We start from the raw sequence: 22,382 nt of genomic DNA, 5'->3' as shown, positions 1-22,382 counted from the left end.
AGACAAGCTTTCCAGGGCATCAACTCATCTCAGCCTACCCTCGAAGCCCTCATTCTATTACTTCATTGACTGTCCATCCATGAAGGTCATGATTCCAGAGTTCCCTATCTCCTTTCTGCCACTAAGATGAAATAATTGGACAGTCAAACTTCCCCATAAGTCTTTCTCAATATTGTTTCTGTCTGTCCCTTTTTCAGATCGGATGACAGAGGAAGACGTAAGACTATCGAGATATTTTCATTCGTACAGAATATTTCACTGGAGAGCTGTAGCCCACTGTGTACTCTCTCTCTGCTCGGTGGGCGGCCGCTCCCTGTTTCACATGGGTATGCTGTCTACACTGCAGAGTTCAGACCACTTTACCCAGCCAAAACAGAGAGACTTTCTTTCCCTCTATAGGGCATGGGTCTAAGTGTGTATCTGAGTGTGTGTGACCAAGAAGATCTGGGGCATTGGCTTTTTTGGGAGTGTGAGCAAGGGCAACTAAAGCTGTGGTTTGGTAAGGAGTGTGTGTGTGTGTGTGTGTGTTGAGGGGAGGTACGCAGGCAGGAATTGAGGAAATAAGCATGTTTAGGGTCTGTAATTAGAGGCAGCAGAAAAACCCTTTAAGAGTGCCCTCTAACAAACACACACACTCCCTGTGCAATACTACCTCTTTCTCTTACACACAGATGCCCTAATACTGTCTTGCACTCCCTCTCATACACACATAGGTACATCAATGGAGGAGCTAAGGCTCCCAGCCATATTGGTGGGACCAGGGTTGGGGAGTAAGGGATTACAAAACGGTAACTGTAATTGTACATTACCAGAACAAAATATTGTAATCAGATTACAGATACTTTTGAAAAACAAGATGCTTTACTTCGAGGATTACTTTAAAATTCAAAAAGGAGGTTTGCAAAAAAAAAATTTGACACCTGTTTTCTCAATGACATTCAAATCAGCATTGAAAAATGGCGCAAAGTTAAGTTTGTTCCACCTGAGCGAGTCTGAACACAAGTCAGAGACCACTATGATGACACAGCACATAGGTTTGATAGATCGCGGGAAAAGAGCAGGAATAGGCTGTTGTAGGCTACAGTCCAAGCTATTCCTTTCAATGGTGAGACTGCTGTCGGAATTCCAACGATTATCCAACTTGAATATACGCTTGGAGGTAAGAATGACAGCAGTGGTGTAGTCTACGGCGATACGAATATCACTTATTATTGATATCTACATAGCGCCTCGATGTGAATCACACTGCTGCTCTCTCATTTAGCCTTTTGCGCCTTACGGATTGAGGTTGTTGTGGATGGCTGTTCACAAATCTAAATGTGTATTTGATCCCATTAATGGTTGAATTCAAGAAGTTTAAGATGCTTATCAATCGTTGTTTTTGAAACCAGTGGTCAGCCAGTGAAAAATGCGCTCTTGCAACAGCTGCACAGTGCGGATCCCAGCCTATGGAATAAAAGTGGGGCTTCTATTGCTCAATCTAATTCATGCTGGTACATTTTTTTTAAATCCATAGGCCAAAAGGACACATGTTCAAACTCGCATACTTTTGATATACTTAAAGGGGGCAATCTGTAGTTGCTACATCCATATTTTGACATGTAAATTATATATATATCCATTGATTCTTGAAGAATATAACTTATAAATGCCTCATGAACTTAGATCAACTGTCGTACTCCATCAGAACCCAAAATATAAGCTTGTTTTTCTCCCAATGTTTGTTAGAACAATACTTTTGATATCAGGGATGGTCAGTCCTTGCGTCCATAGTTCTTTCTGTCTATTCATCTGAGAGTGATTACATTTCTCCAGACCCATCCCTCAGCTTTTTAACAAAACAGAGGTGGTTCTTTTGTTATTGTTTCATCTGTGGATTTGCCCTTTAAACAGCTGCATATTATCAAGACATCAAAGTGTCACCAAGAAAAAGGGAGACAATAGGCCAAAAACAAGTGCAGCATTTTATGCTCAGGTAAAACCATTTGGCTAATCTATACTTCCATATTTCCAAGTCCTATTCTTGAAGGTCAAGGGTTACAACATTTACTGGAGTGACTATAATGATGATATTCATTTAATCATATATGTTGTAGAAAGGGATGGTTTAGAAGAAGTCTACATAACCAACCCATAAAGTAAACTTAACATCCATATATGGCCAGCTATGTACATTTTAACATTATTTACCCAGCAATGATGTGGTTATGTTGGTAACATACATGTATGTCTTCTTCTAATGCCTATAAGGGGAAAGTAATCTAAAAGTAACGGACTGTAATCAGATTACATTACCGAGTTTTGGGAATCCAAAAGTAGCATTTTACAATGTTGGACAAGTAACTAGTAACTAACAGATTACATTTAGACAGTAACCTCCCCAACCCTGGGTGGGACAAAGATCATGGACCCAGTAAAGAAGTCGAGCCAGAGGAGTGAGTCACAAACGGACACTTTTACTGAAACAGGCAGAAATTGGCTTACAGAGCTGGTGCAGAAAGGCCCATGCAGTAGAGTACAGATTATCTATCTATAGATTCAACAGACAGAAATAATCAAACAGAAGTTATCATCACTGAGTAGGACTCAGGAGGCAAGAGCACAGATAAGTATCTTATCCATTTGTCAAAAACTACAATACGGCACACAAATTCCAAATCAACAACCTGTATATCACCCCAAAAAAGTATAGATTTTTCATGAAAATAAAGGAAACATCTAGAAAGCCAAAATGCTGAAAAAATAAAGAATATGTATTATATTCATCACTTATATTTTATTTCTGATGATGAAACGCTGGTCAGTCAACACTGGTCTCGTACCCGCCTCCGGGTCAGGGTCGTCACTGTGACAAGGTGTTCCATTTCCAACAGGGTTAGGAGGAGCAAACCATCTCTATGGTACAGATGCAGGATCTTAATCTGATCACCCTGTTGCAGGAGAACTGTTGCTGCAATACAGAACATTTTAAAACTTTTAGTGTATGAGGTTTAAAAAGGCTTCTGAAGTTTGTAATTTCCACTTAGAAATTTCAGACTTGATTTTCCCTTACAAAAATGTATCAACAATGTACCCTACAAAAATATCCACTAATCATAATCCACATAATAATTCACATTTCCTATTGCTGCAGGATTATTGTCCTGCTGTAGCAAACTGGCTCAAATTAAGATCCTACATCTGCAACCCTTCCTCACACACAAGCAACCACGCCTTTCTGTACATAATCTTGTCCTCCTTGTTCCCTTGTTTATCAAGTCATTTAGTAGTGGTGACCCGTCTGTGCTCCCTCTCCTCCTCCTCCATACCCCTCTCGAAGCTGCCTTTGAACAGTGTGTGATTTAGCTAGATAAAGAGGTAAAAAGACTGAATGACAGATCTGTTCCTAGTAAGAGAAGCACAGTCCATCTCCAAAGACGGCCCACCCTCACCCGTCCCCTTTGCTTTCACACACATTCTGTCCCTTCTCCTCCTCTTGTGAGCCCTTGTACACCATATCCTCATCCGGCACGGGAGCGAAGAGAAGACGACTGTGGTCCCTTGTCCTGTTGCCTAGCTGTCCGCGCGTCTGTTTGTCTGCGTCCACGTCTGTCTGTCCGTACATACGTCCGTCCGTCAGCTGGTCAGTCGCTCTTTCATTCATCTTTTGGTTCATTCTCTTGTTGAGACGGGGTGGGTGTTTGTGCTGCTGTGCTGGTGTCGTCCCGGGCGACGCACAGAAAGGAAGGGGTGTTCTCTGGAACGCCTTAGCTGGATGAAGGGGGTGCGCCTCTCTTCCCCACTCCTCGTTGATGCCCTTTCTCTTCGTCCGGCGGCGGGGTTAGGTGTGGGAGTCTGCGCTTGCGTCAGTGGGCGGCTGGCGGACTCACTCCCTGCTCAGGCGAGACCGATGGTCCGCTCGCCCTCTCTCGCTCTCTCATTCGCTCGCTCCCTCAGCTAGACTCCAATCAGCGTCTCCTAGGGGACAGAGCAGGGCTTTTACTGCAGTAGCTGTCTTCCAGAATACTCACTGTAATATTTATCCCCTCCTCAAATCCACAAAACATCCACCCCCTTTTCTCCACCCATCCCTCCCTCAACCTCCTACCCCAATATCCATCCCCGTTCACTCCTTCAGTACCATCATTACTGCAGCTCCTTCCATCCATAGGTTGCGATGGTCTAGCGTCTGTTCGTAAGAAAATGGAATTGTGAGTGACAATCCAAAATAAAGTTTTGTTATTCATCAAAAACATCATTGTGTACTTTGCCATCAGTATCATTTCCTTCCAGTTCTCTGCTGCCTGTGACTGGAACGAATTGCAAAAATCGTTGAAGTTGGAGACTTTTATCTCCCTCACCAACTTTAAACATCTGCTATCTGAGCAGCTAACCGATCGCTGCAGCTGTACATAGTCCATCGGTAAATAGCCCACCCAATTTACCTACCTCATCCCCATACTGTTTTTATTTATTTACTTTTCTGCTCTTTTGCACACCAGTATCTCTACCTGCACATGACCATCTGATCATTTATCACTCCAGTGTTAATCTGCTAAATTGTAATTATTCGCCTACCTCCTCATGCCTTTTGCACACAATGTATATAGACTCTCTTTTTTTCTACTGTGGTATTGACTTGTTTATTGTTTACTCTATGTGTAACTCTGTGTTGACTGTTCACACTGCTATGCTTTATCTTGGCCAGGTCGCAGTTGTAAATGAGAACTTGTTCTCAACTAGCCTACCTGGTTAAATAAAGGTGAAATAAAAAATATCAAAAATAAATAAGCATCTGTCAAATGTATGTTAGGTATGAATATGATGCGTGATGTTGCCCCGGATCTAAAGATCTCCTTTCTGAATTCTTTATAGTCACTTTTCCAAGACAAATATGAGGACAAAGAACCACAAACTATTTTTGTTCTGATGAAAATAGAAAGTTCATGCAATCTTTATTTCCAAAAATAGAAAGCAATCTTTACAGAATTTAAGATATAGTTTCTTTCACAGTGCAAAAATAAAAGGGGGACAAATCTGTCTCTGATCAGAGTACTCATACGCCAACAAAATATGGTTTGACAGTTGGGAGACATTAAAACCCTTTCCCGTCTTAACATAAGCAGGCCTGAGTGCAGAGTCTGTCAGTAGCGTGTCCGGCTGAGCTGGCTGGCCCTATCCTCCTGGCCCTCATATCTGTCCTTTCACTCGTGTTTCTCTTGCCTCTCTTGTCTGTCACGCTTTTCATACCTTTCAATTCTCTCCTGCTTTCTGTTCAGGTGCAGAGAACAAGGAGGGAGAGTCAGTAAGTTGACAAGCGCCACGTCCTTCGACATGATCCCATTCTAATGCCAACCCTATTTCTACCAGCATTTGGCTGGTGGTCTGCTGTTAATTCCTGTCCCTGGTGGTGTGTGTGTGTGTGTGTGTGTGTGTGTGTGTGTGTGTGTGTGTGTGTGTGTGTGTGTGTGTGTGTGTGTGTGTGTGTGAGAGAGTAGTCGGTAGGTAAGTTGAGGAGCGAGTCTCACCTTCCTCCGGTCTTGAAGATGAGGTCGGCGTTGGGTGCCCCTTTGGGGTGTTGGTAGCGCGGCCGGCGCTCCCGGTTGGTGTTGGCAGGAGCGGGCCGCTGGGCCAGAGACGCCATCATTTCTACATAATAACCAAGAAGGTTAGCACAATGCTATACGAACCAAGAGAATTTAAGACAGTGCTACACAAACCAAGGCAACACAAACCAACAATGTTAACACCATGCTACACAAACCAACAAAGTGTAGGCATGTGGAATGTTGGTAGTACTCCTGCTACTTTCTCTCGTCATCTCTCAAACACACTCCCCATTTCTTTCCCTAATGCATGCCTCATTCTCCATCTGTCCCTCTTCTTACTAGTACTTTTCAATCAGAAACACATATTTTGACCAATGTGTAAAATGCTGCTGTGTAGACACTCCTCTACGAAAACCAATTGTCCAAGCCTGATGTCTCTTATCGTAACCCGTTCCAAAAGTTACGAGTTTTAACTCTTGTAGGATGGACAGAACTAAAAACCAAGGGAGGTGCGAGAAGAAACGCGGGCAAAAGTCAGGACAATTGCATGGCGTCAAGCTGGGAGGATTCTGTGAAAGTATTAATTTAATTAATTAATTTTAATTTTAATTAATTAATTTTTTTGAACCGCCAGGACATAAAACAATAGAGGTGAGATGGATATCGGTTTTGAGACATGACATATAGTATTTTCATATTTAAGTATACGCATTTCATATTATACGCTTTTTCATTTAGAAGATTTCACACAAAAACAAGCGTATCTCTGGGAAATGTCAACCGAGCACTGAGCATATACCAAGCTTTTTATTTTCAAAGCCTTTTACATTTAATGCAGCTCGTGTCATTCTAATTTAGCTCTTTTGCAGTGTGTAAAGTTGTCATCGAGGCAAAGGGTGGTTACTTTGAAGAATTTTAAAATATTTAATATGTTTAACACTTTTTTGGTTACTACATGATTCCACGTGTTATTTCATAGTTCTGATGTCTTCACTGTTATTCTACAATGTAGAAAATAGTCAAAATAAAGAAAACCTCTTGAATGAGTAGGTGTCCAAACTTTTGACTGGCAGTATGTATGTATCTGTATGTGTATATATAGAAATGGTGTGTATAGACAGTTTATGAATAGAAAAGGTGTACAGCCGCAGTTATATAGGATGAGTCATGACTAGAATACAGTATGTAAATATAAAGTTGGTAAAACAGTATGTAAACATTATTAAAGTGACCAGTGTTCAATGCCTATGGACATAGGGCAGCAGTCTCTAAGTTTAAGGGTAAAGTACTGGGTGGTAGCCGGCTAGTAACAGTGATTAAGTATCAGGGCAGGGTGCTGGGCGGAGGCCGGCTAGTGGCGACTGTTTTTTTATTGTCGGCTGTATTAGGTTACGAAATCCGACATTTTGCATATAACGCCAGTGATATGTTCGAGAAAGACCATGCTGAATGATTCAGAACGCGAATAATTATTTTGTCTTGGTGAAATGTATTTTATGACATAAGGAAGTTACATTTGGTCACCAAAGCGTGTTTTCACCCGCTCCGAGTGAGTGGACACCCTACATAATACCTTGGTAGTCCTCTTGCTCCTGTCTCTCGTTGATGTCCAGAGTGAGCTTCTTCATCCTCATCCTCTCCTCCTGCTCTGCCTGCTGCTGGTTGAAGTGGTTGGCAGCCAGGTGGGAAGATAAAGGCACGTTCAGGATCTTAAACTAGAAAACAAGAGACAAAACAGACACACATTCAAGATCTTACTTACACTGCAGTTAGGAGATCTGAAACAGGCACATGAAGGGTTGATAAGGAGCTGTAGGCAGACAACGGGACCGGGGCTCAGTATTCACACTGCAGAAACATGCTCTCCTGGTTTACTATTCAACCTTTGACAGCGTTCCCTGGGATCCCTACTTTCCCTAAAACTTAAACGTGTTTCCAGGACGAAGGCCCAGGCAGCAGAGAAAGGGAGGGCCACTCCCATGGTGTGGAGCTGACAGAGGAATGCAGTGAACGTGTCTGACAGGGAGGGGTCCAGGTACGTCACATAGAGAAGCTGTGACGCTGACTAACACACACTGAACCCCTTTATTCTCACCTCAGGAAACACACTACAGGAGAGGATATTGTGTTTACCATGGGGGAGTATGGAGACATGTCATTTATAATGCATGAAGTCATTTATATAGCTTAATTTTATATCATCAAAAGACCGTCTGTAACCGGTGCTGTTATTTGGTCAAAACGTAATGTTTACATAGCGTTTGTAATCCGGTAAATGTAGTTGCTGGAGGTGTAGTGGACTGAGTTTAGTGAGCTCTACTTTAACGTCTTGATTTTCTGGGCAGAGACTGTGGACACACCCTGACCCTACTACAGTACAAGAGCTTGTCGTCTCTACCCCAAAACCTTACATTCCACCCGTGGACTGGGCCTAAATACACACACACACAGTTAAGAGTCAATATTATCGCTGGGTCTGTCTGACAGTGCTGATTCTGTGGAGGGATCTAACTGAGCTCACAGCGAAGAAGACCTAAACAAGTTTGTGTGTGTGTGCGTCCATACTCAGTGTGTGTGATCTTTACTGTGTGTGTGTGTGTGTGTACCTGCTGCTTGTTGCCCTTGCGTGTGAGCATGACAAACTGCATGGTGTCTGAGATGTCTGCGTCCCCCTCTCCAGAGCAGACGGGTCCGCCAGGACCTTTCTTCAGCTGGCTCTTCAGCTGCAGGGGGATGGCCACGTCCAACTGGTGCACCTTCACCGCCTCCCCGCTCCGCTGCTACACACACACACGCAGACACCACCCCTGTTAATACCCATTTATTTAACTAAAGTAGTACATACATAGTGAACTGAGAGAATAGGCGAGATACTGTACCTGCAGGTTCTCCAGCATCATCTTGTCCAGAGCCTGGATGAAGTCCTCATCCTCAGCACATGCCACATGCTTCAGACCGCCACCACGGATGGTCACCTCCTACAGGGCAAGACCGTCAGCAACACAATAACCTCTCTCCCCCTCCCTCCCTCCATGACATCTTCTTACATTGTTCTCCTCGTCTGTCTCATTCTCCTTGTTGGAGTCGGTCAGATAGTCGGTGTTCTCCTCCTCCTCTTCCTCCCGCTCCTCTTCCTCATTCTCAGACCCTTCCTGGAACACACAGTGGGTTCTTAGATGGGGGGGGAGGGGGGGTGATTGTGTGCTAGCTTGTGGAAGGTAGAAAAACAAACACTAAACCAGGAGAGCTAGGGAGGGGTAGGCCTGGCATGATAGAGTTGATTTATGAAGGAGGAACAAAGCATTACAGAAGGTTGACCCGTCATGCTTTTCTGTGGTGTCAACACATCACTCTAGATGCACAAGATGACCCACTTTCTTATACATATCCTGCTTAGGACTGGGCTTCTGTCCTCAGTTTGCCCCTACGAAACTAGGGGTGAGGGTCAAATGAATGAATAAATGGATGGACAGATGAGGGAATGAGTGAGTGATCTAGTATCTACCTATTATGAGAGACTTGTGTCTTAGACGTGCAATGAATGGTCTGATGCCCATGAATAAAAGATTGACATAATCACTTCTTCCTCTGGCTCGTTCATCTCGCTCTCATTGCCAGACTGTTCCTCTGTGTCCGCCCCTCCCTCTTCGTCGTCATCGTCGTCATCCTCGTCTAGAGCCTCGCCTTCGCTCCCCATGGCACTGGAGGGCCGGCCGTCCTTCTGCCCATCCATGGCCAGTCCTGCAGGGCACAAACGCATGCGCACACACACACCTTTATTGGAACGGCGCAACGTCAGGTTGCGAGACTAAGTCTCGAAGCAAGAGATCAAGAGAAAACGCTAAACCATTTGCATAATAGTCATTGATTTACAGTCCTTGGAAACAAGCTCCTCATGAGCCACCGCTCCATGTTCTGAACAGGCTTTACCCTGGCTCTTTCCATAATAAATCAGATTATACACAAAGCATAGACATTTACCACAGATAATATCCTAAACTACTTGAAGTACGTCCAGGAGCGAGGACAGATTGACGCAAACGACAAAGCCCGTTTAGAAACAGGAAGTGAAACTGCAGGAAAAGCAAGTCATTGCAAGAAATACAAGTCACTGTGACGTTCACGGTGAAACTAAAACAGGTGCTTCAACACAGTGCTTGGAGACCACGAATATAACTTCAGAAGCCTGACGAGCTGAGAGCAGTAGAGGAGCAGATAGGTGTGTCGTTCAGAGACGCTGCTAAGCAGTAGAACTTAGTTAAGCGGGGTTCAACACAGGCAGAGGAATGCCTTCATTGCCTTATCTTGGTTAAAAGATGAAAGGTGCAACAATGAGGCCACTGTACAGCCTGTGGCTTACGTCACCCTCATCAATCACTCAGAACACACACAGTACAGACAGACGCGCACACACACGCGCACGCACAGGGTTTTCGAAAGTGTTCTCTCACATTCCATGTCAACACCTTGAAACCTTGAACAATGCTCTGTGTGTGTTAATACAGCTGACTACTTGTTCTGTGAGTCAGGATATATTTGTATTTGTATTTATTATGGATCCCCATTAGCAAAGGCAGCAGCTACTCTTCCTGGGTTCCAGCAAAATTAAGGCAGTTTATACAATTTTAAAAACATACAATACATTCACATCACACTGTGTGCCCTCGGGCCCCTACTCCACCACATATCTACAGTACTAAATCCATGTGTATGTATAGTGCGTATGTTATCCTGTGTGTGTACCCATGTGTCTGTGCCAATGTTTGTGTTGCTTCACAGCCCCCACATAAGGTGTTTTTTAAATCTGTTTTTAAAATCAAATTTTACTGTTTGCGTCAGTTACTTGATCTAGAATAAAGTTCCGTGTAGTACTGTGTGCCTCTCATAGTCTGTTCTGGACTTGGGGACTGTGAAGAGACCTCTTGTGGCATGTCTCGTGGGGTATGCATGGGTGTCCGAGCTGTGTGCCAGTAGTTTAGACAGACAGCATTCTCCCCATATTAGCTACTACCGCATCAATATGTTTTGACCATGACAGTTTACAATCTAGTGTTACTCCAAGCAGTTTAGTCATCTCGACTTGCTCAATTTCCACATTATTTATTACAAGATTTTGTTGAGGTTTAAGGTTTAGTGAGTGTTTTGTTCCAAATACAATGCTTTTAGTTTCAGAAATATTTAGGGCTAACTTATTCCTTGCCACCCACTCTAACTGCAGCAATATGTTGAGTGTTGCAGTCATTTCAGTCGCTGTAGTAGCTAGCTGACGTGTATTGTGTTGAGTCACCCGCATTCATAGACACTGGCTTTACTCAAGTCAGTGGCATGTCGTTAGTAAAAAAAATAAAAAGCAAGGGGCCTAAACAGCTACCCTGGGGAATTCCTGATTCTATTATATTTGAGAGGCTTCCATTAAAGAACACCCTCTGTGTTTTGTTAGAAGTAGGAAGTCTTTACCCACATTATAGCAGAGGGTGTAAAGCCATAACACATACGTTTTTCCTGCAGCATACTATGATCAATAATGTCAAAAGCTGCACTGAAGTCTAACAAGAACAGCCCCCACAATCATTTTATCATCAGTTTCTCTCAGCCAATCATCAGTCATTTGTATAAGTGCTGTGCTTGTTGACTGTCCATTACACCTGCAAAAGGAATGCTTCCCTCTTCCTCCTCGAAGTCTCTCAGGGTATTTCATTATCTACATCCTGTCTGTCTCTTGATTGTGTTTTTATCTCTGTGCATCTCTTTGCTCTCCATCAGATATTGATCAACTGTTCAGAGAGCACTACAAATGAGCGTTTCAGCTAAAGAAACACTTTCAGTATTGTGCCACATTAGAACAGCAGGTGCAATAGGGCAACGATATATTCACATATCATGTCATTGGGGTGTTACTCATGTATTGATTAATATTCCCCTTACTTCAGAAAATATGTATTCGTCTTGACTTAAGAGTGAGTGTTTTTAAGTGGCAGTCTACAACAGAGGCAGGTCTGACTGCTGTGTGTTTGTGTGTGAGAGGGCCAGGTATGTGTGTTATTATGAGGGAATTAGACCTGTCTGACAGACAGAGTGCCCAGAGCTGAAGCACCCTCCTACACACATGGGAATGTTGCTCAACAGGGAGGACAGAGAGCAGGACTGGGCCAACCCATGGAGCTAGTTGCTACAGAAACACAAATACATTTCTGAGGCTTGCAGGCACACACACACACATCTGGGGGACTGACGTATGACAAGGATCTTTAACAACCTTGTTGTTGTGTGTGTACATGTGTGTGTGCCCTTATGCATGCGTTCCTGTGTGTCAATCTCTCTCGGTCTCTTACCCAGTTTAACGAGGAACTCCCTCTCCAGCTCGGTGACCTGTCGTGCGGAGTCTTCCAGGGAGATGCAGAGCCTCATCTTTGGTCGGAGCAGCTCCAGGGTGTCACTGATCATGTAGTCAATGTCGATGGGGAACTGGTGCTCTGCACTCCACACCTCCACACTCTTCTTCCACCAGATATACCTCTGGAGGACAGACAACACCACATCAGAGTTTAGGGACAGTCTTGTAATAAATTAATGTAATTGACATTATGTCACAACAGTATTAAAATGTTTCTTGAAAGGAAAGAAAGAGCAAGAGAGCAAGAGACAGAGGCTGAGAGGAGTGAAATAAGGAGAGGTCAAACGGTCTAACCGACTGACCTGGAAGTAGATGAGGAAGCAGTCCAGCTTCCTCTTGCTGGAGCCGCGGTCAAAGTACTGTCCGCAGGTGTCCAGCAGGGTGCAGACCATGCGAATGCGGAACAGGTGCTCGGGGGGGTCCAGGGGGCTGGGGCCGCCATCCGGGTTCACCCCGAATGAGATGAAGGAGAAGAGGGTGCGGAAGATGACCGCTGACTCCACCATGCGGTAGTTGTAGAGCTCCCCCAGAAACTTGGCACTGCTGATCCGACGCTGGTTGAACTTGGGCTGGTTCACCTGCAAAGGAGAGGGGGAGAAGGAGCGACATTGGGGGGGGGGGGGGGGGTAGAGGAGAAAAGGGGGTGAGATGGATAGACAGAGAGGAGAGTGAGAGAGAAAGCAGGTGAGATGGAATGTCAGAGAGGTTTTGAAGTTGAGTGCCTCCGTGCTCTGAAACACCATAAATATGAAGCCCCAGGAAGACCTTACCCACAAGAACCTAACATGCAGCCTGTTCACACGGTACACAACACGTAGCCTCAACAATCAATCATTCAAGTCATAAGAAACGTACCATCAATTTCTCTTGCTAGGGCTCTTCACATGGCCCTGACATCCAGGAATGAACTCTTGAATCTGGGTCTGACTCCAACAAGATCCCCTTCCCCGGTCCTCACCTCCAATCCCAGAAACAGCTCACCACCCTGGGCTTGCCTTCCCCTTCCCACCCCCTCCCATGGTGCTCACCTCCATTCCCAGGCGGATGTCCTCTAGGACCCCGTCCACCACGTGGATGCCCACGTCCTCCTGGTAGGCCACAAGGCCGGCCAGCAGGTTGGCCACACAGTGGATGCTGTTGTACTTGACGTTCCAGATGTTGACCATGCAGCAGATCAGGTAGCCTTTAGACTCTGGGTCCTGCCAGGGGAGTTTACGCATCTGCCTCAACACCTAGGGGAGGGAGGAGAGAAGAGGACGGAAACGAGGGAGACAAGGAAGCGGAGAACGAGAAGGTAAGATGATAATTGGCAGGTGTTTGTGATACTTCTGTTGTGGTTTTGTATGTTAAAGAAATTTCAGACTAATCGGGTGGGGGGGGGGAATCACACCACTTTTTCCCCCTCATATCTCTCAATAGTGTGAATGATGAATATGCATAAGCCAGTGACTGTATAAATGAGGCACCATGAACTAACACTTGCACTTTACTTTTTCCCTCCCTTACTAGTTTCAAGTTTTATTAGTCGTATGTACGGCATACGCATGGTATACATCATCCAACTAAATGCCAACTTGCAGGTTACTTCTCGAAAATCCAACAAGAATAAGAAATAATAAAAGAACACGAACATAAAGTAAATGGCTGTAGAATAGAATACATTTTAGCATAAGTATAATTCAAGAAGTCACCATTTATTGTTCAATATTTACATGTATATTGGGGAAGGGGAGGATGGTGGGCAAGTGTATAAATAGAGCAGTATAATACGAGTCTGAAAGCAGCACCTTCCTAATATTGAGTTACACCCCCTTTTGGCCTCAAAGCAGCCTCAATTTGTCACGGCATGCACTCTACAAAGTATCGAGAGCGTTTCACAGAAAGTTTAATATTTTTATTTTTTACCCTCTTTTCGTGATATCCATTTATGATCTTGTCTTATCGCTGCAACTCCCCAACGGGCTTGGGAGAGACGATAGCCAAGTCATGCGTCCTCCGAAACACGACCCGCCAAACCACGGTCATTAACACCCACCCGCTTAACCCGGAAGCCAGCTGCACCAACGTGTCGGAGGAAACACTGTTCAACTGACGACCAAAGTCAGCCTGCAGGCGCCCGGCCCACCACAAGGAGTCACTAGAGCGCGATAAGCCAAGTAAAGCCACCCCGGCCAAACCCTCCCCCAACCCGGATGACGCTGGGCCAATTGTGCGCTGCCCTATGGGACTCCCGGTCATTCAGGATTATCCGTAACCATGGTAGCATCCACATGACTCTAACTCAAATGTAATAATCTTCATACCTTCTCCGTGGTGACCTTGGAGAGGTCCTTGTAGAGCAGTTTGCGGATGTACTCCTGCAGCGGGGGCCTCTTCTTCCTGACAGTCTTCTCCATGGGCGGGGGGTTGCAGTAGTAGTAGGCATTCTCCACCATGGTCACGTAGCGAGCATCCAGGTGCTGCGCCTGCTTCTTACGCATCATTTGCTCCTGAGACACGCAAACATACAAAAACAAGTGAGTCATTCAATATAGCCCAGAACACAGCTAAAAGCCCTCAAAAAGGCGTGTGGTCTTATTATCTTGCCAAACGTAAGCTAGAAAATATGGCAGCTGTGCATGCGACATGAATAACCTCGTCCAAAAGCAATTTAGGGACAATAAAGCTGGATTAATAGAGCTCTATAAACCAGATTTAACCCTGGATTTTGGCACCAGTTAGGGAGGCCAAAGCAGGTCTCTCTCCGGGACTCTGGATGCACTCCACAACCTTAGGGGAATTCCAGTACAGTTTTCGATAGGTGTGTGTGTGTTTGCTTGTACACTCGTGGAGGCTGCCGCCGAGGGGAGAACGGATCATAATAACGGCTGGAACGGAGCAAATGGAATGGCATCAAACACCTGGATTTGAAAAACAATCCACCTGTTCTGCTCCAGTCATTACCACGAGCCCGTTCTCCCCAATTAAGGTCCCACCAACCTCCTGTGTTGTACACGTACGTGCGTTCATTGCCGTGTGTGCGTGTGCATGCATGTGCGTGTGTACCAGAAGGACGCTGGTCCGGAGGTGGGAGTCGGGGGATCTGAAAAGGAAGCGTCCACTGGTCTCCAGCAGGGTGCAGGCCATCTCTATGTGGTGATGGGAGAAATCTGACAGCAGCATCTGTAGAACACACACACACAGTAACATGATGATGACAGTGTAACACAATAATTGTAACAGTAATCACGTTTCCATCCACAGTTTTTATGCGAGGGAAGTCAAGTATTATTTTTTTTTATGGCGACAGTTGTGATGGAAACACAATACAATTTCAGAAATGTCGACAAACAATTTGTCATTTTGTTTAGGTAGAACTAATTATGTGAGAGTTGCAGTGAAAACTCCTTAATGCGCAAATACTGATATAATAAACCATCATGTTGATGTAAATTTGGAGTCACGAGATATGCTAAATTGTACCACCACTACGACATGGAAATGTACAAAGAGTTTATAGGCAGATGAAATAAGTTCTGATGAACTTCATGGTGGTTAAGTGATGGGTGGTGATGAGCTTCGAAGGTGTTATTTGAATGCTGGTGATATGATGATTGATGCATGGCTACCAATTAACAAATTATAAACTGAGTGGTTCGAGCCCTGAATGCTGATTGGCTGACAGCAGTGGTATTTCAGACCATATACCACAGGTATGACAAAACATGTATTTTTACTGCTCTAATTAAGTTGGTAACCAGTTTATAATAGCAAGGATGCATAGTGCCTAAGAACAGTCCTCAGACCGTGGTATAATGGCCATATACAGTGGGCCAAGTATTTAGTCAGCCACCAATTGTGAAAGTTCTCCCACTTAAAAAGATGAGAGAGGCCTTTAATTTTCATCATAGGTACACTTCAACTATGACAGACAAAAATCCTGAAAATCACATTGTTTTAATGAATTTATTTGCAAATTATGGTGGAAAATAAGTATTTGGTCAATAACAAAAGTTTACCTCAATACTTTGTTATATATCCTTTGTTGGCAATGACAGATTTTTTATTTATTTTACCTTTACTTAACCAGGCAAGTCAGTTAAGAACACATTCTTATTTTCAATGACGGCCTGGGAACAGTGGGTTAACTGCCTGTTCAGGGGTTGAACGACAGATTTGTACCTTGTCAGCTCAGGGGTTTGAACTCACAACCTTCCGGTTACTAGTCCAACGCTCTAACCACTAGGCTACCCTGCCGCCCCAGACAGAGGTCAAACATTTTCTGTAAGTCTTCACAAGGTTTTCACACACTGTTGCTGGTATTTTGGCCCATTCCTCCATGCAGATCTCCTCTAGAGCAGTGATGTTTTGGCGCTGTTGCTGGGCAACACAGACTTTCAACTTCCTCCAAAGATTTTCTATGGGGTTGAGATCTGGAGACTGGCTAGGCCACTCCAGGACCTTGAAATGCTTCTTACGAAGCCACTCCTTCGTTGCCCGGGCGGTGTGTTTGGGATCATTGTCATGCTGAAAGACATGTACTGGCTTAAGCAGGGGGACACGTCTGGCACTGCAGGATTTGAGTCCCTGGCGGCGTAGTGTGTTACTGATGGTAGGCTTTGTTACTTTGGTCCCAGCTCTCTGCAGGTCATTCACTAGGTCCCCCCGTGTGGTTCTGGGATTTTTGCGCACCATTCTTGTAATAATTTTGACCCCACGGGGTGAGATCTTGCGTGGATCCCCAGATCGAGGGAGATTATCAGTGGTCTTGTATGTCTTCCATTTCCTAATAATTGCTCCCACAGTTGATTTCTTCAAACCAAGCTGCTTACCTATTACAGATTCAGTCTTACCAGCCTGGTGCAGGTCTACAATTTTGTTTCTGGTGTCCTTTGACAGCTCTTTGGTCTTGGCCATAGTGGAGTTTGGAGTGTGACTGTTTGAGGTTGTGGACAGGTGTCTTTTATACTGATAACAAGTTCAAACAGGTGCCATTAATACAGGTAACGAGTGGAGGACAGAGGAGCCTCTTAAAGAAGAAGTTACAGGTCTGTGAGAGCCAGAAATCTTGCTTGTTTGTAGGTGACCAAATACTTATTTTCCACCATAATTTGCAAATAAATTCATAAAAAAATCCTACAAAGTGATTTTCTGGATTTTTTTTCTCATTTTGTCTGTCATAGTTGAAGTGTACCTATGATGAAAATTACAGGCCTCTCTCATCTTTTTAAGTGGGAGAACTTGCAATTGGTGGCTGACTAAATACTTTTTTGCCCCACCGTACCACACCTCCTCGTACTTTATTGCTTAATTATATTGCTCTTATCCATATCTCAGCATATAACTTATAACCTACCCTTGTCCACGTTATCAGCAAACTTATCTAGAGAGCATGTGCCAAAACCAGATTGGGCAAGTTACCTATTTATAGCAACAGTTTGTGACAAAACTATTGGTAGAGGTAAAAATGAAATGGAAACTTTGAACTCCTGCTTTTTATTTGGTACATGAAAATGGTGTGAAAATGTGAATATTGTTTTCATGCAGATTTTAGAAGAGTTGCATGAATATCTGTCACCAATTGGATGGAAACCTAGCTAATGATAGCACAGCTTCCTGGTGAGAGAGATGCACACCCTACCTTCAGACAATGCAGAGTGTCCGTTTTTGAGAACAACTTGAACTTGGCCAGCTCCCCGATAAACCTCACAGTTTTATTTTTTGTTTCGATGTTGATCTGGTCCTTCTTCCGGATCTACAAGGAAACACAACAAGCATTGTGTATTGAAAACTCTTTCAAAACTGTTTGTTTCCTTCAGTATACGTCCTATTAGAGACAGTGGTTCTGTATGAAAGACACGAGGAAGGTGTTAGTAGCGGAGGTAAAGTATTGGGACCTACGTGAAACCTGAAGTCTCCTTTGAGTATGGAGCACAGGTCATCGGCCACATCTGACATGCAGGGGTGAAGGGTGGCCACCAGACGGGAGTAAAAGGGCAGCAGATCCAACCTGGACGAACACAATACAACCATGAGCTTTACAATAGCATAAGTACCATTAACTTCCTTTATGCCATTTCAAATTAAATGAGGAGCAACAGCACCACCTAGTGGGGAAAAGGGAGAGGGGAAAAAAACACTTATTCCCACACAAATCAATACATGATCAAATCCTTCCAAATGAACTATCTGCGTGTGCATGCGTGGGTGCTTTGTCAGGGAACGGTGAAGAGAGTCCGGACCAGCTTCCTGATCAAATCCTTCCAAATTTACTATCTGCTTTATGGTGTGTGTGGTACCTTTGTCTGGGAACGGTGAAGAGAGCTCGGACCAGCTTCCTCCTGTTTGACTTTGTGTTCATGTTCATGCAGAAATCCATGGCAGCCTGTGAACAAACACACCTACAGTCAGACTAATTCACTGCACAACTGTATACTTAGTACCATATTTCACTGTGAACCGTTGCCTTTGTGGCTAAACTCAAATTGTCAAGCTGGGAATACATCCTTCTGGTATGCTGAAGGTGTGTGTTCTCTCCTTGCCTTGTCTATGAGGTCTCTGTTGACACAGTTGGGAAGCTGCTGGATGAAGGCGTCCACAATGAGCTTCAGGTGGGACCCGGTGCTTGCCTCCTCATCCTCTTGTTCTTCATATAGAAACAGGGAGGACACAGTCAAACATGTATAGAGCAAAGTCATGCTCCAAATATCTCCTTAGCTAACTTAAGAGTCACTCACCCGACAGAAACAGAAAGAGCAAAGCCATAGCATAGGTATAAGCCTAGGAACGGGGTTGATACATGTGGTATATTAGAAACCTTGTGAATGACTGTCTGGTTTCCACATGCTCAGCAACACACCTCTGTTTAGTTGATTGGCCCTGAGCACCCATGAGTGGGCCCTAGCTCTGTTTCCCTGACCTCTCTCATACCCTAACTTGATCCCTGGAAAAGACACACAAACACCAAGACACTGTCCATGACAATAACCAACATGGTTCCTTTATCCAGAGGTTGTAGATATTAGATTATTGCCGCCCTCTTGTTGTCTTTGTCAAAATGGAAAGCTGGGTGTGCAAAGCGCTGGGTAGTGTGTGCTGCTTGGTGGCTGGCGGGTGGATAGAGAATACCTTCATCTTTACCTTGCTCGTCCAACAGTTTTTTGGCGAGCTCTGCCTCGTTCTCTGCCTCGTCAGGTCCATCCAGCTCCAGAGGGTCATCAGCGATGTCTAGAGCCTCGAGCTCCAACTCCAACTCCTCTGTGGTGGCCGCAGCATCTTTAGCCTCTGAGGAAAGGACACAGCAACAAGAGGAGGCTCAGTTAGACAGCGTGAGTGTCTGTGTGAGTCTGCATGCGTGCATATGTGTAAGTGGCTGCACCTTTAGCAGCAGCCTCCTCTTTGTCCTTGCTCTTCTCGTTATCTTTGAACAGGATGGCAGGAACGAAGGCCTTCAGGTCCACCATGTTCTCGTAGAAGTTCCTGGCATCCTCGTCCTCCCAGATGCCCCCCTCCAGGTCATACTCCCCGGGCTTCCCAGGGGTGAAGATGTCAATGCCAGGGCCGTGCTCTATCACACAGAGAGGAGAGAAGATGTCTAGATACACACTGACACCAAAGACTGGAGGCTACATATAACCAACAGCAATAAAATATGAATACAATGTGGCTTTATAACACAAATCACCCAAAAGTACAACAAAAAGCTCAGTCTTTACATTGTCCCTATAACAAAGTAATAAACAGTATACAAGGGTTGTTACTCTTTACCTTCCTGCACAGTCTTGTCCAGTGGAAGCTCTGGCATGTTCTCATCCAGAAAGTCAGCCAGAGACTGGGTGTTAGCCAGCAGCTTCTGGTAGGACGTGGCAAACTCCTCATGCTGCTTGTGCCTGTCCTCACTCAGCTCCCCTTTGGAGTGGAGGATACGCCTGGAGGGAGAAAAAACACGGAGCTGTCAGTATGTAGACTCAAACACATTTAGCATGTTACTCAAAATGGCAAATCGTCATGTACTGTGGCAGGAGTATACACTGAAATCAATAATACAAGAGGTGAGATAGGTCATGTAGAAAAGTTCCTCCAAGTAAAGTTTCTCCAAGTAACCTTGACCCCATCACCTGTTCTGCCTCTCAATGTTCTGCAGCTCGCGGTGGTCCTTCTTCAGGTGCTTGGTGAGCGAGGTGAAGTACTCCCTCAGAAGGTTCTGAAAGGGCTGCTGCTTCTCCGTGTTGATGATCTCGCTGGGAGGGAAGGCCAGGCCAAACTTCTCCCGTGCAGCCTTCACCTTGCGAGGCACCAGGCCCGCAATGTCGTCCCCGCAGTGCTTACAGAAGCTGATGACCACTGACACATGCGTGTGTGTCTCGCGGTCCGTCCCAATGATGCTCTTCAGCTGCTCGTAGATGAGCGACAGGCCCTCCTTGTCGGTGAACAGGCCTACGATGGTGAGCTCTGCGATGAAGCGCAGGTCGGTGCGCAGCTTGCTCACGTTGGGTGCCTTCTCTTCCTTGCGCGCCTCAAAGTGCCTTTTCCAGGCCTGGAGGAGCAGTGGGGCGAATTCGGCATAGCGCTGGTGGAAGAGGGAGCACAGGTGCACGGCGCAGCCCACGTCAGAGATCTTCAGCTTGGCCTCCACCACAGAGCCCACCGCCTCGCCGATGTACTTGCTGAGGTTGAGCGAGCCAAAGTCGTTGGAGAGGGCATCGCGCTGCTGTTCGGTGAGCGTGCGCAGCTTCTTGACGAAGGCTGTGTTCTTCTTCAAGCTGGAGTCAAGGCGGCTAAAGAAGGTCTCCTCGGGACGGCCCTCGTGGGCGTTCTGGTTGCGGACGCGAAGCTCCTTCCGGCACTGGTGGCGCTCCCAGGCCTCCTGGTGGAGCTGGTGGCCCTCCTCCTTCTCTCTGAAGTGGGAAGAAAGATGGAGAATCAAGTTAGCAGTTATCTGAATTCAAAAATACTGACCATACACAAAGTTCATGATGTTGAGAGCACCTACAGTAGAACATGATACATTATTATCGTGGTTCCTCCCCTGAGCTCTTACTTGAGTTGAGCTGCCTCCTCTTCACGCTGTCTCTTGGCCTCCTCCTCCTGAACTTTCCTCTCCTGCTCCTCCTGCTGCTTCTTCTCCTCTTCCTCCTTCTTCCTCTGCTCCTCCTCTGCCTTCTGTTTCTCCTCCTCTTTCCGTTTCCGCTCTTTTTCTTCCTTCTTTCTTTTGTCCTCCTCAAGCCGCCTCCTCTTTTCCTCTGCAGCCTTACCAATATCTTTCTTGCCACTCATCTTTGCCTCATCCTTCACTTTATCCCGGGAGGAGGCGAGCCGTCTATCAGCATCCCTGTCTTTCTCCTTGTTACTAAAGGAGCTCACCTCTTTCTCATCCATGTTTAATGATCTCTTGCCCTCAGCAGGCATTCTAGAAAAACAAAAAAACAAACGTAGTCATTCTCATTAGCAGTGTTACACATATCAGAGCTAGGCAAGCCTAGTTAATAACATACATGTTGACTTAACGTTAATATTCGCTGATCATAACATTGGCTAATTCACATTGCTAGCTACACATGCATAACAAAATGTCGATAAAACAATACTAGCTGTGTTGTGACTGGTCGAGTCGCTAAAAGTTTTAGCCAGCCGTTGGTGAAAGCGTCATAAGATTAATTGTCAGTGATTGAACATTCCAATAGCTTAGCTAACTAGTTATTTTTCTAATATCCGCGAACTACCATATCTAACTAACGTTATATAGGTAACTTAACGTTATAAGTTAAGTTGACTACCCTCCAATTAAATGTTTATCAACGTGCGTTATGAGCCTATTTTCTCTATTAAATCGCAGTTGTTTGATAGTGTTGTTAAGGTAACGTTAGCTATGTTGACATTGTCTTACCTACGACGCACGTATAGCTAGCCTAACATAGCATGCCAACTTGCTGAACACACAACGGTTAGGTGAGAACCGTTAGCTGTACAATTGCTAAATTACGACGATTACGTACAATGATTTTAGAACAATGCAATAACGTGTAAAAACATATGTTTTTTTTACAAGTGTCGAGAAAACAGCACACACTAAGCCAACGTTACGTTGCTAACGTGTTAGCTAGCTAACTGTTGTTAGGCCGCTTCGGCTTGAGTAGAGGTAAACAAATGGCTTGGTAGCCCGCGAGCACTGAGATCGTCGATGTCAATCGTCTGCATAAACCAAACATAAGTGGCAATATATATATTAGTAATCATTACATGTCGTTCATTATGGAATATAGTCTAAAACATATTATTACCTTCGATTTCTGTCAACATAAACATCAGACTTGTGTTAATAAGTAAAAATGATTTCCTTGTGCGGGAAAGGACCCCTTTGATTAGGCACCAAACATTCTGCCTGAAAGGACATGTAGGACTAATCTTCTTTGTTTATTGAATCGATATGCAGATTGAATATCTTTAAAGTATTTTTTAAGGAATATTTTATCAATAGATAA

The 22,382-nt window shown here is 44.7% G+C and overlaps 1 protein-coding gene across 7 annotated transcripts; it reads right to left on the bottom strand.

The window, feature by feature from the left end:
• Positions 1–2,435: 2,435 nt before the first annotated feature.
• LOC109864368 (regulator of nonsense transcripts 2) lies at positions 2,436–22,272 on the bottom strand. 7 transcript variants are annotated; one of them, XM_031797579.1, is made up of 23 exons: positions 22,182–22,272; positions 20,942–21,310; positions 20,019–20,798; positions 19,669–19,829; positions 19,280–19,468; positions 19,030–19,185; positions 18,444–18,547; positions 18,201–18,286; positions 17,803–17,911; positions 17,543–17,656; positions 14,968–15,084; positions 14,226–14,411; positions 12,951–13,154; positions 12,225–12,500; positions 11,861–12,044; positions 9,109–9,269; positions 8,576–8,680; positions 8,408–8,506; positions 8,135–8,308; positions 7,102–7,243; positions 5,508–5,628; positions 4,121–4,168; positions 2,436–3,957 (listed from the first exon to the last, which is right to left on the bottom strand). In XM_031797579.1, exons 2-22 carry the CDS (start codon positions 21,307–21,309, stop codon positions 4,162–4,164), a joined length of 3,843 nt encoding a protein of 1,280 aa, XP_031653439.1. In that variant the 5' UTR covers position 21,310; positions 22,182–22,272; the 3' UTR covers positions 2,436–3,957; positions 4,121–4,161. The 7 variants fall into 7 exon arrangements, with proteins under 7 accessions (XP_031653439.1, XP_031653440.1, XP_020307699.1 ...); XM_031797580.1 differs by having other exon boundaries at positions 2,436–3,954; XM_020452110.2 differs by having other exon boundaries at positions 2,436–3,954; positions 19,042–19,185.
• Between the last annotated feature and the right edge of the window lie 110 nt (positions 22,273–22,382).

This window comes from Oncorhynchus kisutch, linkage group LG19, assembly GCF_002021735.2.
Source record: "Oncorhynchus kisutch isolate 150728-3 linkage group LG19, Okis_V2, whole genome shotgun sequence".
NCBI classification, from domain to species: Eukaryota; Metazoa; Chordata; class Actinopteri; order Salmoniformes; family Salmonidae; genus Oncorhynchus; species Oncorhynchus kisutch.
The sequence above is the reverse complement of the archived record's forward strand: the minus strand, read 5'-3'. Positions and strand labels throughout refer to the sequence as shown.